General features: G+C 37.2%; 2 protein-coding genes across 2 annotated transcripts; both read right to left on the reverse strand.

The window, feature by feature from the left end:
* Positions 1-379: 379 nt before the first annotated feature.
* LOC109817568 (NADPH-dependent aldo-keto reductase, chloroplastic) lies at positions 380-11170 on the reverse strand. Its single transcript, XM_029275248.2, has 2 exons — positions 9285-11170; positions 380-8857 (listed from the first exon to the last, which is right to left on the reverse strand). The coding sequence occupies exons 1-2, from the start codon at positions 9540-9542 to the stop codon at positions 8555-8557; spliced, it is 561 nt and encodes a 186-aa protein (XP_029131081.1). The 5' UTR covers positions 9543-11170; the 3' UTR covers positions 380-8554.
* Positions 11171-11633: 463 nt separating this feature from the next.
* Positions 11634-14772, reverse strand: LOC109817574 (NADPH-dependent aldo-keto reductase, chloroplastic). Its single transcript, XM_020382853.3, has 7 exons — positions 14548-14772; positions 14297-14347; positions 14054-14130; positions 13851-13938; positions 13142-13417; positions 12282-12524; positions 11634-11911 (listed from the first exon to the last, which is right to left on the reverse strand). The coding sequence occupies exons 1-7, from the start codon at positions 14653-14655 to the stop codon at positions 11825-11827; spliced, it is 930 nt and encodes a 309-aa protein (XP_020238442.1). The 5' UTR covers positions 14656-14772; the 3' UTR covers positions 11634-11824.
* Between the last annotated feature and the right edge of the window lie 1736 nt (positions 14773-16508).

Raw genomic sequence — 16508 nt, forward strand, 5'->3', positions numbered from 1 at the left:
GAGTTCGATGATTACATTAATCCCAACCCTAGAGCTTAGCTCTCCATAGTACAAGAAATCACCAAACAACAAGATGAAGCTGTACGAAGAGAGAAGAATAGAGAAAGGGGAGAAAACAGAGCACTTTGGAGCTCGTGGGGACGCGATTCTTCAAAGGATTTCTTTCTCCTTCTACCTTTCATCCTGTTGTTTGGTGATTTCTTGTACTATGGAGAGCTAAGCTCTAAGGTTGGGATTGATGTAATCGTCGGATTCCTTTGTATTCCTCTTTGATTCATATAGTTTTCTTTTCCCGTCTCACTTATCATGTAAGTGCATTAACATATTTTTTGGGTGAACTTTTAGTGATTCACTGGATATATAAGTTAGTTATATTATACTCTCAATTAATATCTTTTTTTTTTATTAAATATGAATTTGAGACACTTATCTAGCACAATTTTTGTACACATTATTGGCTTTCATTCACTCATCTAAATTTTAAAACCTTCATATCTCATTACAAACATTGGTTAATCAAGTGCACCACATAATTATAAACACAATATATTGACATTAATACCATTAATTGACTAGATGAAGGAATATGAATATCAACTTATTTTGGCTACTACACCTGTCACATTCACTGCTCTAATTTTATTATATTGAACAAACGATACAATCATTATAAATGAAAAACAAGTCTATGTTTAATTTATTCTGTGCTATCATCAATAAGAACACTCCTCAAAATCCTAATATACTTGAAACTGGGAGCATTAAGATGGTAAAAAGCAAGAAGCACAATGAATCTGTTTCTCTAGGAGCATTGAATTTGATATCTCAAATGAAACACGTTCCTGCTGAGAACACTCATTCTCTCCTCCTTCTTGATTAGTCTTCTAAGTTCCAAATGTTGGCTGAGTCCTGTCTCCGAATGGTGAGGAGGGTACCTGCAAAGGCACTCCAACGCTCAAGTGAGTATTCGGTATAGAGCAATAAAGGCTATTATATTAAATAATCATACCTGTCCCATCAGTCCCATGAATACCATATTTATAGTGACGTTCTTGGGCCTGGTGGGCTTTCTGGATTATTGGGCTAGTGCACAAGGTTTTGCACACTGATTATAGCTAACGTGGATGTGTTTAATGTAATTAATACCTGTTTTCCTTTTTCTCATGGAAATTCATTAGTTGAATACCCATTTGGTATGTTCATCAGCCGAGGGGGTATTCGGCATGTTCATTGGTCGAAGGGGTGTTTGGCCTGTTCATTGGCTGAAGGGAAATTCGACATGTTCATTGACCGACGGGGTGTTTGGCCTGTTTATTGGCTGAAGGGGAATTCGACATGTTCATTGACCGACGGGGTGTTCAGCCTGTTTATTAGCTAAAGGGGTATTCGACCTTTCCCTTGGTCGAATGGGTGTTCGGCCTGTTCATTAGCTTGATGGGTACTCAGCCTGAGGGATACTCTGCCTATTCATTAGCCTGATAGGTACTCGGCCTGAGGGGGTACTTGGCCTAAAGGGGTGCTCGGCCAAAGGGGGTACTCGACCTAAGGGGGTACTCGGCCTATTCATTGGCCTCATGGGTACTCGGCCTAAGGGGGTACTCGACCCATTCATTGGCTTGATGGGTACTAGGCCTAAGGAGGTACTCGGCCTAAAGGAGTGCTCAGCCTAAGCGGGGTACTTAGCCTATTCATTGGCCTGATGGGTACTCAGACTAAGGGAGTACTCGACCCATTCATTGGCCTGATGGGCACTCGGCCTGAGGGGGTACTCGGCCTAATGGTGTACTCGGCCTAAAAGGGTGCTTGGTCTAATAGAGTACTCGACCTAAGGGGGGTACTCGACCTATTCATTGGCCTGATGAGTACTCGGTCTGAGGGGGTACTCGACCCATTCATTGGCCTGATGGGTACTCGGCCTGAGGGGGTACTCGGCTTAATGGTGTACTTGGCCTAAGGGGGTACTCGGCCTGAGGGGTACTCGGCCTAAAGGGGTGCTCGGCCTGAGGGGGGTACTATGTTGGGTACATCTCGATCTTTTCCAAGGCCGAAGGGTTGTGTTTAATGTTGACTTTGACCAGATGGTGTGTAGTCCCAGTACACTGCCCCCCAAGCCCGAGGATGAAAGACGAAGGGATTCAAAGTATTGGAAAAGATTTGACTTGTATGAGGGGATGTGTTGGAGGTCAAAACGTGGTACTGCCCTCGGGAGTTGCGTCCCTTGACTAACCGATTGTGACCGTTGCATGATGTGCCGCCCTAGGGTTTCGCGCCTAGGTGGAGAGGTGTGGCGTTTGGCTTTTCATACCCTGAAAGCATTTATGAAGGTCTCCTCGCACCTTGGTATAATTCTCGTCGTCCTTGGCCAAGTGTGAAGACTTGGGAGGGAATGAGATGGTCCTCCTTGGCCGAGTATATGCACTCGGGAGGGAATGAGATGGTCCTCCTTGGCCGAGTATATGCACTCGGGAGGGAATGGTATTGGTCAACCTTGGCAGAGTGTGTGGACTCGGGAGGGATTGGTGTTGGTCAACCTTGGCCGAGTGTGTGGACTCTGGAGGGATTGGTGTTTGTCAACCTTGGCCGAGTTCATGGACTCGGGAGGGAGTCATTTTTTTGTCCTTAGCCGAGTGGGGGAACTCGGGAGGGGATTGTGTATTCTTCCTTGACCAAGTTGACACTTGGGAGGGAACTAACTTCCTTGGCTGAGTGTAGGTTCTCGGGAGGGAATCGTTTCTTCGTCCTTAGCCGAGTGGAGGAACTTAGGAGAGAATTATGTATTCTTCCTTGACTAAGTTGGCACTTGGGAAGGAATTAACTTCCTTGGCCGAGTGTAGGTACTCGGGAGGGAATCATTTTTTCGTCCTTAGCCAAGTGTAGGAACTCAGGAGGGAATTTATTATCTATCATTACTGAATTGTGTTTCATTATTGAGGTGCATCGGACTCTACAATTTTTGTGGGGGTCAGCCGAATTGGACTGAATTGCTGTGGGGGTCAGCCAATGATTCTCCCGTCAAGAGATAATTGGTGATGTTAGTCATCCAATTTTTGTCTCCTTGACGAATTTCTAAGAACTCGAACTCTACAATGCTTGGACTTTGTAGCTCTTGATGTATTGCACTACGGAGTTGGTTCGTCTTCTTACTACTTGCCAACTTTGCCAATTGGTCGGCCCTCGTATTGAGCTCTCTAGGGGTATGACTTATGTGGACCTCTTCGAAGGTAGCCTTGAGTTTCTGGAAGGCCTGGAAGTACTTGAGCAATGTCAGCTCCTTGACTTGAAATGTTCCATTTATCTACTCCATGACTACCTGGGAGTCACTCCAACACTTAACTCTCGTGATCCCCAATTCTCTTACCAGGCAAACTAACTAGCAAGGCTTCATATTCGGCTTGATTGTTGGAAATCTTGAAGTTGAAGCGTAGTGATTGTTCTACCACCATGTTGTCCAGTCCTTCAAGTATGATCCCGGCTCTGCTACCCTGTTGGTTTGATGACCCGTTTACGTGTAATGTCCATACTACCTTTTCTGACGCGGTTTCAGGGTGAAACTCATTTAATAAGTCAACCACGCTTTGAGCTTTGATAGGAGCTTTTGATTCAAACTGAATGTCAAATTGTGATGGCTCTATTGACCATGCTACCATTCTACCTGCGAGCTCGGACTTTCTCAAGACTTTGGCTATCAGACTGTCCATCCTTATGACTATTTTATGGCTTTGAAAGTAGTGGCGTAAGCGGAGAGCCACCTGTACCAAAGCAAGGACTGTCTTTTCGAGCTGCTGGTATCAAGTCTCTACTTCTTGCAGGACTCTACTAACGAAGTATACTGGAACTTGCTCTCTCCTTTCTTGTACCAAGGCAGCACTAATGGTCATTTTAGAGACAACTATGTAAACTATGAGGTCTGACTGGGGGTTTTGTTTAGACAAGAGTGGTGGTGCAACAAGCATTGCTTTGAATTCTTGGAATGACGGTTCACACTCCTCGATCCATTGGAATTTGTGGGCCTTCTTCAACAACAACATTATTGGCCTAGAATTGTCCGCCATGCATGGTAAGAAACGCGTCAGTGATGTTATCTGCCCAGCCAAGCGCTGCACTTCCTTGACGTTGCGAGGGCTCCTCATGTCGATGATAGCCTCATCGAACACCTACCTTAGGTCTTTGATGTGATCGTCCATGGAGTCAGACTTTACCACCATGTCGTCTACATACACTTCTAGACACTTCTCAATCTATTGGTGGAGTCCACGAGTCTTTAGTAAGTTGCCCCCGCGTTCTTCAAACCAACCAGCATGACTCTAACGAAAGTTAGCCGACTCTGATGAACACTGTTTTCCCCTCGTCCGGTGGATACATGGGTATCTAATTGTACCAGAATAAGCATCAAGGAAGCTAAGTATCTGATGGCCTGCTGCAACGTCTACCAACGCATCAATATGCGGTAACGGATAAGCATCCTTCGGGCAAACTTTGTTCAAATTTGTGTAATAGGTACACATTCGCCATTTATCATTGGCCTTTTTTACCATCACCACGTTGGCTAACCAGGTGGTATACTTGACTTCTCTGATAAACCCAGCTTGGAGTAATTTTGCAATTTCTTCCCTCACGGTTTGTGCTCTCTCACTGCCTATCTTCCTCTTTTTCTGGGCAATGGGCTTGGCATCTCGACATATGAAAAGTCGATGGCAGTGATAGTGTGATCAATGCCCAGCATGTTCGTTGCTATCCAGGCAAACAGGTCGTAGTTCCTAATGAGAACCTTTTTGATACTTTTGACCTCCATGGCCATCAACTGGGAACTCAGGTATGTGACCTGCTCCTTACTTCTCCCAAGTTGCAAGGGGATAGTTGTCTCGACCGACTCCACTCTATGGTCATCATTCGAATGGGGGTCTAACTCAAAATATGTATCTCCTCTGATTTGGCGGTGATCACCGATAACATTGACGTCGTGTGGGTACCTAAGCAATAGTTGTACCTTCAAACTAGCATAGTAGCATTCGCGACCCGTTTTTTGATCGAAAGTGAGGGGTTGACACAATGGCATGAAACTTGTTTAAAGAGGGTTGTCCAAGCAAGATATTGTAGGAGGTATTGGCATGTACCATCACATATCGTACCTTGACTTTTTGCCCTTCTTGTTCGTTCCCAAAGTAGGTGTACAAGTCAATGGTTCCTCAGGTTTCTACTCTCTCTCTCGAGAATCCGACTAAGGGCTCATGGTAGGGTGTCAACTCCTGTTCGGGAATGCCCAACTGTTTTAATGTTTTCCAGTATAAGATATCAGCTAAAGTCCCCTGGTCTATGAGCGTTTTTCTCACCAAATAGTTATTAATTTCTACGCTGATTACCATGGGACCGTCTTGTACTGGGTCGACCCCCTGGAAGTCCCTGTTGGTAAAGGTGATGGGCGGCATGGGGACTAAATATGTTCGTGTTACGGCATTGATTGACCTAATCGCCCTCAAGTGACTCTTTCATGCCAAAGAGGTTCCTCCACCTCCTGCAAATCCTCCAACAATTGTATTTATCACCCTTCTCAGGAGATACCTATCCCGTTGCTGATCACTTCGTTCATGTGACTTGCTAAGTTCCCTGTGCCTATATCTCGGAGGTGCCCTATCTTGGCCCTCTCTCTTTTGGTCTCTCCCGTCGGGGTAGTTGTCCTACCTTTTCCTGTTCGAGGATTGTATGAAGGTTTGGAGGTGCCCCATTTTTACAAGATCTTCGATGCGATCCCGCAGAGTTGTGCATTCTTACGTCGTGTGCCCCCTATTTCTATGGAATTGACATGTTTTTGTCTTATCTTCATGGGGTGGAGTTGAAGCGCATCGGGGCACCGTTAGGAATTCGGTGGCCAGAGCTTGCTCCAACACCTTGGTTCTGCTTGCATTAAGAGGCGTGTATTGTGCATACCTCGGTCCCTTTGTGATTCTCTCGCGATCTGCAATGTTTGGGATGCGAGGTTTTGCCGGGTGTTCTCTGTCCCTTTCCCTCTTATTAGGTTCGGGTCGTGATTGGTTTCTGAACTCTGTCAACTCTTTCATTTGCATGTATTTGGTCGCTCCTTGGCGTAGATCGTCGAGGTCTATAGGTGGCTTCTTACACAAACTGTTCACAAAGGGCCCAGGTCGTAGTGTCGTAGTGAGGTGGTGCATGGCTACTACCAGGTCCAAATCTCGAATGGCTAACGTCATTTTCCCAAATCGCTCCATGAAGGCCCTCAACAACTCCCTCTTCTCTTGACGGATATTGATCAAGGCAAGGGAGGTAAGCCGATGGGGTCGGCTTGTGGCGAAATGGATGCTAAAGCATGTGGCTAGTGTGGCAAAAGAGTCTATGGACCCTGAAGGGAGTCTGGTAAACCAGTTTAAGGCTGGTCCTTTCAGTGATGTAGGGAATACCTTGCACATGATTGCATCTTCATCTTGAACAAACCGACATGGGTGGTGAAGGCGTCCAAGTGTTCTTCCAGATCGGTAATCCCGTCGTACTGTTCCAAAACTAAGTTTTTCCAATTGTCGGGTAATCGTGCCCCGTTGATATCATGGATGAATACTGTCTTCCCTTATTGTCTTTGTTGATCAAGTATTGTAGTGGTTACTCCGGCTAGTCGGCCTGAAGGCCTTGGCTCCTTATACCATCTCGATTATTCACCTTGATCGTTGGTGGGTTTTGTATTTGGGATGCATTGCGATGGTTTCCACGAGTGATTATCGCTTCTAAGTTCCGCATTCTCCCTTCGTATGATGGATAATTCGTGGGCATCCTTTTCCCGAAGCCTCTTCAATTCAAACATTTCAGCCTTCAGCTGTTCTATGGTTGATGACGGGTTTGCGGGTTGCGAGCGGTCCACGTACGATTCCTCCATTCCTTCTATGTTTTGATTTGTCTACTGTTTGGGTTCTCAGGGCATCCTGAGGTTCGCGTTTTCTTGGTGGCTCCTAGATGCTACCATCTTAATTCAGGGTCGAAAACCGTTTTGGTTTCAGCCCCACGGTGGGCGCCAAAATGTTCCTGCTGAGAACACTCCTTCTTTCCTCCTTCTTGATTAGTCTCCTAAGTTTCAAATGTTGGCTGAGTCCTGTCTCCGAATGGTGGGGAGGGTACCTGCAAAGGCACTTCGACGCTCAAGTGAGTATTCGGTATAGAGCAATAAAGGCTATTGTATTAAATAATCATACCTGTCCCATAAGTCCCATCAATACCATATTTATAGTGACGTTCTTGGGCCTGGTGGGCTTTCTAGATTATTGGGCTAGGACACAAGGTTTTGCACACTCATTACAGCTGACGTGGACGTGTTTAGTGTAATTAATACCTGCTTTCCTTTTTCTCATGGAAATTCATTACAGTTGAATACCCATTCGGTATGTTCATCAGCTGAAGGGGTATTCGGCATGTTCATTGGTCGAAGGGGTGTTCGGCCTGTTCATTGGTCGAAGGGGTGTTCGGCCTGTTCATTGGCTGAAGGGGTGTTCGGCCTGTTCATTGACCGACGGGGTGTTCGGCCTGTTTATTGGCTGAAGGGGAATTCGACATGTTCATTGATCAACGGGGTGTTCAGCCTGTTTATTAGCCGAAGGGGTATTCGGCCTTTCCCTTGGTCGAATGGGTGTTCGGCGTGTTCATTGGCCTGATGGGTACTCGGCCTGAGGGGTACTCTACCTATTCATTGGCTTGATGGGTACTCGGCCTGAAGGGGTACTCGACCTAAGGGGGGTATTCGGCCTATTCATTAGCCTGATGGTACTTGGCCTCAGGGGGTACTCGACCCATTCATTAGCATGATTGGTACTCGGCCTGAAGGGGTACTTGGCCTAATGGTGTACTCGGCTTAAAGAGGTGCTCGGCCTAAGGGGATACTCGACCTAAGGGGGTACTCGGCCTAAGGGGGGTACTCGGCCTATTCATTGGCCTAATGGGTACTCGGCTTAAGGGGGTACTCAACCCATTCATTGGCCTGATGGGTACTCGACCTGAGGGGGTAATCGGCCTAATAGTGTACTCGGCCTAAAGGGGTGCTCGGCCTAAGGGAGTACTTGGCCTAAGGGGGGTACTCGGCCTATTCATTAGCCTGATGGGTACTCGACCTAAGGGGTTACTCGGCCCATTCATTGGCCTGATGGGTACTCGGCCTGAGGGGGTACTTAGCCTAATGGTGTACTCGGCCTAAAGGGATGCTCGGCCTAATGGTGTACTCGGCCTAGGGGTACTCGGCCTGAGGGGGTACTCGGCCTAAAGGGGGTACTCGCGTATGTTTTGCATTTTGGGTACATCTCAGTCTTTTCCAAGGCCGAAGGGGTGTATTTAGTGTTGACTTTGACCGGGTGGTGTGTAGTCCCAGTACAAAACATTGCTCAGAGTTTACCATCCTAGAGTTCTTCAATTGTCTTATAAGCGCCATAGGTCTCGTCAACAAAAAAATTGCCCTTAATTAACCTATCCTGCACGAGTAAAATCCAAGTGTTAATTCAAAAAATGAAGCTTCTAAGTGAGACACAAGCATAATGCAATGTAGTAAAAGAAGTAGAGAAAATGCATATCAAGAGAAAGAACATAAAACTTGGTCATATATACTCATAGTTAGTAACGAACTACTTGCCTGCGTCATTTCAGAAAACTTTGGAATCAGGTCTTCAGGAATAGACCAGTCAAAGACATCAAAGTTTTCCTTGATTCTGGACTCAGTAGTGCTCTTAGGAAGCACACTGTGACCTGTTTGCAATCCCCATCTAAGGGAAACTTGTGCTGGTGTCTTCCCCAATTTCTCTGCAACCTCTGTGACTACAAGATTCTTAAGAATGTCACTTTTCAGAACTCCTGGTGAGCCTAGTGGAGAATATCCCTGAAAATAATTTCATCATACATATACAACTAGAATACTAATATCAGAAGAACAAAGTACAGTTGTTGAGACACCTTCAACTTTATTTGAGTATACACCAAAATCATTTTCAGTCTAGAGTCTAAACAATTTCACACACCAAAATCATTTTCAACCAGCTCTGGAGTCTAAACAATTTCACACCAAAGGTGATCATTTTTCTTTGAAAATTGTTCAAGTATGCCAAAAGAAAAATTGTCTCACATTGCCTAAAGATTTGAGGTAAATGATAGTTGATAAATAATCTCCTCTACTTAATCTACCAATTTGTCTTTTTATGAAGAAAAGAATGACAGTACAATGAGCCTAAAATCACTATAACTGACAATATCTCGAATACCAAGTCTTATATAAGTAAATGTATATATTATATATGTGATATACTTACAGATAGATGAATTCCTTTGGATTCACATAATGCATGCAACTTTGGCTGCAGCCATCCAGGGTGGCATTCCACTTGGTTAACAGCAGGAGGAACTCTTGCTATATCCAACAAATCATGAAGCTTCTTTGAAGAGAAATTGCTCACTCCTATGGCTCTAGTCTTGCCTGAATCATAGAGTGCCTCCATTGCTCTCCATGTGCTGGGAATGTCTGGTTTATCCAAATTTTCTTTCTCGAATCCGGCTGATCCCCTTTTCATGCTGACTGGCCAGTGGATCTACAACATAAATAAATCAACTTAGTTTGTTTGGAGGAAGAGACCCAAGAGAGTAATTGATGAAATGAATTCCCCGTATGTTGTAACTAAACTCAGCATTACATGAATGTGTAAAACCAATTAAATTCATTCAATTGAGAAACCATAATTTGAAGAAAAATGCTAACATTTCAAAGGCAAGATTCATTGCGGATTCAAGCAAGGAAGATTATCTTCTCCATCTCACCTACTTAACTCCATCAATTTATTTATTTGAAAATGAATATTTGACACTATTATCATATATTACATAGTATTTAAAATATTATTAGTAATTATAATTTAAATACATGGTATGTGGTCAAAATGAACTCCTTTTTATTTTTTTTTTATTTCTTTTAAACAATCTTTTTCATATCACTTTTTTTTATTGGATGCGTTCTTTTATTTTCTTGGGACTTTAATGAGATACTTATAATAAATAAAAAATTATACTTCTTATTTTTTTTTCTAATTTGTTAGATTAATCTTATTTGATCATTTGATTTTTTTATGGGATTTTTTATTTATTATTTTAAGGCTTTTGGTGTTATAGATTATGTAATTAAAAAATAATAAAATTTTTAAAAAAAAATTTCTATTTTTTTCCTTTTATTATTGCAGGATTTGTGGCATTATACATTAAGATAAACCTACTTTTCCATTATGGTGTTTAAAATTAAGGTATGTCAGCTTTATAATTATATTTTTAAAATATTGATATATACTCTCTAAGAATTATCGATAAAGTTAATTTAATATTTACTTTTGTTTTGACTTGAGTTAGTTTCCTCTTTAACTTTTTTTTTTCTATACCTTTCCGTTATTTTTCTTTTTCTTTCTTTCTTACAAATTCATATTCAAAATTATGAATGACATTTTAACACTGTGCAATAATAATACAGTAATTTCTTCTCATTCCATCTTTATCGTCTGATACACCTTTGTTTTATCCTGATTTTTTTCAATGATGTTCCTACTATATTTCATACTTAATGTGGATTATTAATTACTAACTCTTTTTTTATTAATTATTTTTGCCTTTTCTTTGATTGAAATCCACACATTTGTTACATATATAAACACTAAACACTTTTAGTGAATTAAAGACATAATTTAGTATTTTATAATAAACATGTTTTAAATTTGTAACAGATTTTTTTTAGCATTTTGTCCAATTAACTTTTATGGATTAGGCGATAAATTTTATGTATCATATGGGAACTATAATTTAGGCTTTTTTTTTTTATTCTTTTCATATAATTAAATTTTCACCATCTAATCAAGTTTAAGCATAAATGTACAAAATTAATTTATAATAATATATATATATATAAAAAGCTTGCAATATTCTTTTAAAATACAAGTAATTATATCTTTGAAAAAAATACAAGTATTTAAAAACTTAATGTAAAAATCTCTGTGTAAAGTTGAAGTAAATATAAAGTGAATAACTTATTCTACGTCAAAAATAATAATAATAAAGTAAATATTTTATATGAATTCTTAACATAAAAACGATAATGACATCATAAAACTATTAATTATGGTAACTAATTATTAAAGTTTTAAAATAAATACGAAAGAAAATCATATAAAAGTATATTAATTGTTACATTAAAATTAAACATTAATACATTAAAAATATATTCATGTATAATATTTATATCGATTCATAATATATTTCACATAAAGTATGTAAAGCACTCCAAACAAGAAGAATAGGCAACTCAATCTCTACAAACAGCACTCAATTTCTAATCAAAAACTGACCCAAGAGAGTATACAAACATTAAAAAAAAATAATAATAATAAATAAATTAAAAAAAAAAAAAAAAAAAAAAAAAAACAAGCACCAACTTGTCAACCCGAAGAAACACCATTGAAGCACCACCCCAACTCTCGAACCTCTCGTGTCAACAAGGCATGGCACCAAACTAACACTCCACAAATCCAGTTTGTCATTTTCATAAGATCAGTTTTTTTTTTTTCCTTTTAATAATGGTGATGGGGTCAGATCCTCGTTGGTGTCGGTTGTGACGGCAAAGAGATCACTACTTTAAAAACATTCTTAAGAAGATTCAAAAACACAACATTCATACATAAACTATTTTATTGGTTCTTTTATGGCGCACTATTATCTCCAACGTGGGTCCTTGTCACAAGGTATTATTGTAATATATAGTAATATTCAAACTCCTCTAGCAGTGAGTGGACTCGTAACTTTTTGCATCTAGCACATTAAATTATTCGCCATCCCATAGTTCTTCAACAGTCTTATAGACACCATAGCTTTCATGAACAAATAATCCAGTGCCGTTTATAAGCCTTTCCTGCAATATTAGTAAATTTTCTGCATGTTAGAACCTCTTTAGATACAAATTTAAAAGAAATTTTAACAACTTCTCTACTTAAAAATAAGCTTGTAAGTTGAACATATGACACACCATTAATATGGAATTTACAAAACTACACAATAATGTGATTCTGATAGCAGATAAAACCATAGTCGACCTAAAATAACCACATCCCATAGAATTCAAACTTTGATATTATTTTACAATATAGATCACAGACTTGACTTAGATTTATAAAACTAATTTATAAATTATATAATTTATTTTGCTCATACTATTAATTGACGTGGAATATGTTAAAAAAAAAATCAAAACTTGGAAAGATAAGGTTAAATTAAGTACTTGCCTGTTTAATTTCAGAGAACTTAGCCATCAGTTCTTCAGGTATAGACCAGTTGAAGACATCAAAATTTTCCTTGATCCTGGCTTCATTAGAGGTCTTTGGTAGCACACTATGCCCCTTTTGTAAGCCCCATCGAAGGGCTACTTGTGCAGGTGTCTTCCCCAGTTTCTCAGCAACTATGTTGATAACAGGATTCTTAAGCAAGTCACTCTTGAGAAATCCTTGTGACCCCAATGGGGAAAATCCCTGAAAAGGAAACTCATCATAACAGATACTTAACAATCAGAACAACGGTTTTTGAGATACCACCATTTGAATATGTTCCAAATGGCCTGTTTAGGTAAACTTTTTTAGAAGAATTTGAGAGAAAAAGATAAAAAAAGAAAAATAAGTTAATTTGAAGAAGATTTTTTTGGTTAGTTTATCTAAAATTTTATTTTAAATTAATGCATAAAATAGTTTTAACTTACAGAAAAATTTAAGATCTAATTGGATTAATTTATCCAAAAATAATTTACGAGACAAAAATAAGTAGAAAAAAAATAAGTTTTCTCATAAACTAAAATTATCATACATAAGTTGTTTACTAGAAACTTTCTCCTATTAACTTTTTCAAAATATTATTTTTAAATTATCTATAGACTAATTTTAGTTTATAAATTTTTTTTTCAATTTTTCTTCCAATTTTATTTTTCTAAAAGTGTTTATGGAGAAATTATCAAAGAACCAAAAGCATCTTCATTTGGCTTTAGAATCCAAAAGGGAACAAATAATTTAATCATGAACACTCTAAGAATATGAAATGAATGCACATGGATCTAATTGCATGAATGAAACATAATATGACCATGTGCTATACATACAGATAGGTGAATTCCTTTAGATTCACAGAATGTATGCAACTTTGGCTGCAGCCATCCAGGGTGGCATTCCACTTGGTTAACAGCAGGAGGAACTCTTGCTATATCCAACAAATCTTGAAGCTTCTTTGAAGAGAAATTGCTCACTCCTATGGCTCTAGCCTTGCCTGAATCATAGAGTGCCTCCATTGCTCTCCATGTGCTGGGAATGTCGTGTTGTATAACATTTTCAGGTTTTACTCCAACTGAACCCTTTTTCATGCGAACTGGCCAATGTATCTACAAATTGAATCATTTCATTTGATTAAACAAAGAGTGTATTGATATGTTGTGTTTGGTATTTAGTTTTGAAGGGTATATTTTTCAAGAGGAGTATTATATATTTGTTGTTTATCATATGCTATTCACACACATCTCCATATTTATATAATAATGTCCATTTTAACTCTAAATCTTTATGATTTTATTTTTAATTAATAATAAAAGATCTTTTATTAATAAATTATATGTTTATTTTATAAATTTCTAATTTTTATTTCTTGATGTGAAATTTTAATTATATCCTAATAATTTAATATATATAATCCTTGATTATAGACAATTAGTTATAACTATAGACTTGTTACATAAAACCAAATCAATATCAGAATTTAGAAACCAAATCCATCTTCAATAGAAAATCACAAAGAAGAAAAGGAAAGATTACACGTACAAGATAGAGATCTATGTAGTCAAGTTGCAATTCCTGTAAAGTTCTTTCTAATGCTTTTGGCACATCTTCTGGATCATGATCTGTGCACCTGATATAGTCAAGAACAAGAAGCAGAGATTAACTTAACTACAACCAAATAGAAACATATGTCTCCAACATTAAGAAACATGACACTTTTCATAAGAGTGAGAAGACAATAAAACCAGAGTTTGGAGGTGATCCACAAGTCCTCACGCTTCACAATACCATCTTCAAAAAGCTTCTTGAGAGTAGAACCAATCTATTGAAACCAACATTTCTATACTCAAACAAAATATTTATTGGCTATTATAAGATACTGAGCTTTACCAAACCACAATAAATTCGCATGCAACTTAAGTAAATTGACTAAATTCTAATATATATATATATATATATATATACACGATTCATTATAATCAAATTACCTCTGCTTGATTGGAATAGGATTCAGCACAGTCAATATGTCTGTACCCCACCTGAATCATCAGTTATCACACACAATAATTAGCTTTTCTACATAATCTAAACAAACCCCGAATATAAATTGAGGTTTATGAAAACATTATGATAAAAACAAACCCATAAGAGAATATAGAAAATATGATAAGGAGGGTTGGGATTGGATTTTACTATTTTAGTGTGAAAAGAAAGTAAAATTCAGTTCCAGCATACATACCTTGATGGCAGCAACGACAACAGCAGGATCAACACTAAATGTTCCTAACCCAATAGAAGGTATCTTGTCTCCTGTGTTCAACTGAAAGAAACTAATAGCATCACTCATTTTTTTTTTTCTCACAACAATTACTAGCTCAACTTAGAGAGAGATCACTAGCAAAGGATCTTGGATTTTATTCAGAAAAAAAAGAAAAAAAAAAAAGACTAGAAAGTCAATGAAAGAGCTCGTGGAAATGAAGATGGAGCATGTTGGTTTCTTAAGGAGGCTTCAAAAGCTGATGTGTGCACACACGTCACTAGTGTCATTATTGTTGGATTTGTTAGACAACTTTAATTAATATCGATTTTAAAATAAAATCTAAAAGTCTTTGTTTCATCTCTGTGATTTGTTTACTTTGATAAATATTGTCTGTTTGACAAGCATTTGAAAGACGGAGTCTAACGCTGTTAGTGACATAAAAGTTAGAAATTATTTAGTTCATACCACTATTTATATGTGGTCCTAACTTAAATTTTTTTAATTTATAAAAAAAATAATAACACTCATTACATGACCTGTAAAGACTAATATATACTTAATAAATTCTCCATAAAAAAGCCTCCAACCCCGGGCACACCACTCGTTTAAGGTTTCTTATTAAAAATAATAAAAAAAACTGACGTATACCATTAGGTGATAAAATTTATTATGTTATTACTGGTTAGTTACGTGTGCATCGGGTCTATATCTGTCTATATTTTAAAACAATTCATATGTATGATTATTTGCTTAGGTGTTTGCATGACAAAAGAAAGGATGAAGAAAAGTTAAATGTTTTTAAAATTGGATTGGTTTAAATATTAATTTAAAGTTTAAGGATTTAATTATAATTAAATTATATTAATAAAATAATAATAATTATTATTAATAAAAAAATAATATTAATTTATATAATATCATAATTTTATAACATTAAAATTAAAATAAAATGTTATTTATAATTTTTTAATATGATATAATATTTAAGTTCTAAATAAAATATAATATAATATTTAATTTTAAATTTTAATAAAATATAAAAATATCTAATAATAATAAATTTACTTCAAATTAATATAATACAAATTGTAAAAAATTAAAAATTAACATAAATAATTAAATTATATTTATAAAAAAAGTATTAAAAATAAGTCATTCAAATTTATAATTTTTTAAATATATATTTTTATTAAAACTATTTTAAATTAAATTTTTTTACAAAATAATTAAACTAGTTCTACCAATTTTTAACCAAATCGTTGCTAGATGATTTTGAAAATCGATCAAACCGATAAAAAATCGATTCTCAATCAAATCTATCTGATTAACTAATTCGGTCTAGCTAATTCAAAACTATAAAAAAGAAATATATCAAAGATGCAAATGAATCAAATATATTGTTAACTACACTTGATGAGTATCTTTAGAAGTTTAAATTAAATTCCCTTATCTTTATGGTTGCGTCCAAGCTTTGGCAGCCTAATCTTTTAGTAAACATCATTGTTTCATAATGAAATTTCTACCTGGAAATGTGAGCATTTTCAGATGCAGTTCGCAAATTTGAATATAATGGAAATGCTTCTTTCTTCTATTATAGTATTTAATTATTTGGTTCATTAAACTCTAAATTTAATTATTAGTGTAGAGTAATAGATAATTAAATGATTACTAAGGATTTTTAATAATTAAATTGAATTTTATAATTTTAAAAGTAAATAAATTTAATTTTTTAATTAGATGACAATAATAGTTAATTAAAATTTTGTTTCCTTACATTGTTTAAAATCCTTACAAACTTGAATGGCATTTTAGATCCCTAATTACAAACCGAACATGAGGATATACAACCTAACAACGGATTCAAGAATGGAAAAGTGGAGAGTATCTCCCACGATTTTAATGCATAAAAGATTAAATATGTTTTTATTTAATTAAATTTA

Source organism: Cajanus cajan, chromosome 3, assembly GCF_000230855.2.
Source record: "Cajanus cajan strain Asha chromosome 3, NIPB_CcT2T_4, whole genome shotgun sequence".
Classification (NCBI taxonomy): Eukaryota; Viridiplantae; Streptophyta; class Magnoliopsida; order Fabales; family Fabaceae; genus Cajanus; species Cajanus cajan.

Excerpts from the sequence above, each read along its gene's own strand:
- LOC109817568 (XM_029275248.2), bottom strand. The coding sequence starts at position 9,542 with ATGAAAAGGGGATCAGCCGGATTCGAGAAAGAAAATTTGGATAAACCA. Across the intron at positions 8,858-9,284 it reads CCAAAGGAATTCATCTATCT|GGATATTCTCCACTAGGCTC; the intron begins GTAAGTATATCA and ends AATTATTTTCAG.
- LOC109817574 (XM_020382853.3), bottom strand. The coding sequence starts at position 14,655 with ATGAGTGATGCTATTAGTTTCTTTCAGTTGAACACAGGAGACAAGATA. Across the intron at positions 14,131-14,296 it reads CCTATTCCAATCAAGCAGAG|ATTGGTTCTACTCTCAAGAA; the intron begins GTAATTTGATTA and ends TGGTTTCAATAG. Across the intron at positions 13,939-14,053 it reads TGGATCACCTCCAAACTCTG|GTGCACAGATCATGATCCAG; the intron begins GTTTTATTGTCT and ends TGACTATATCAG.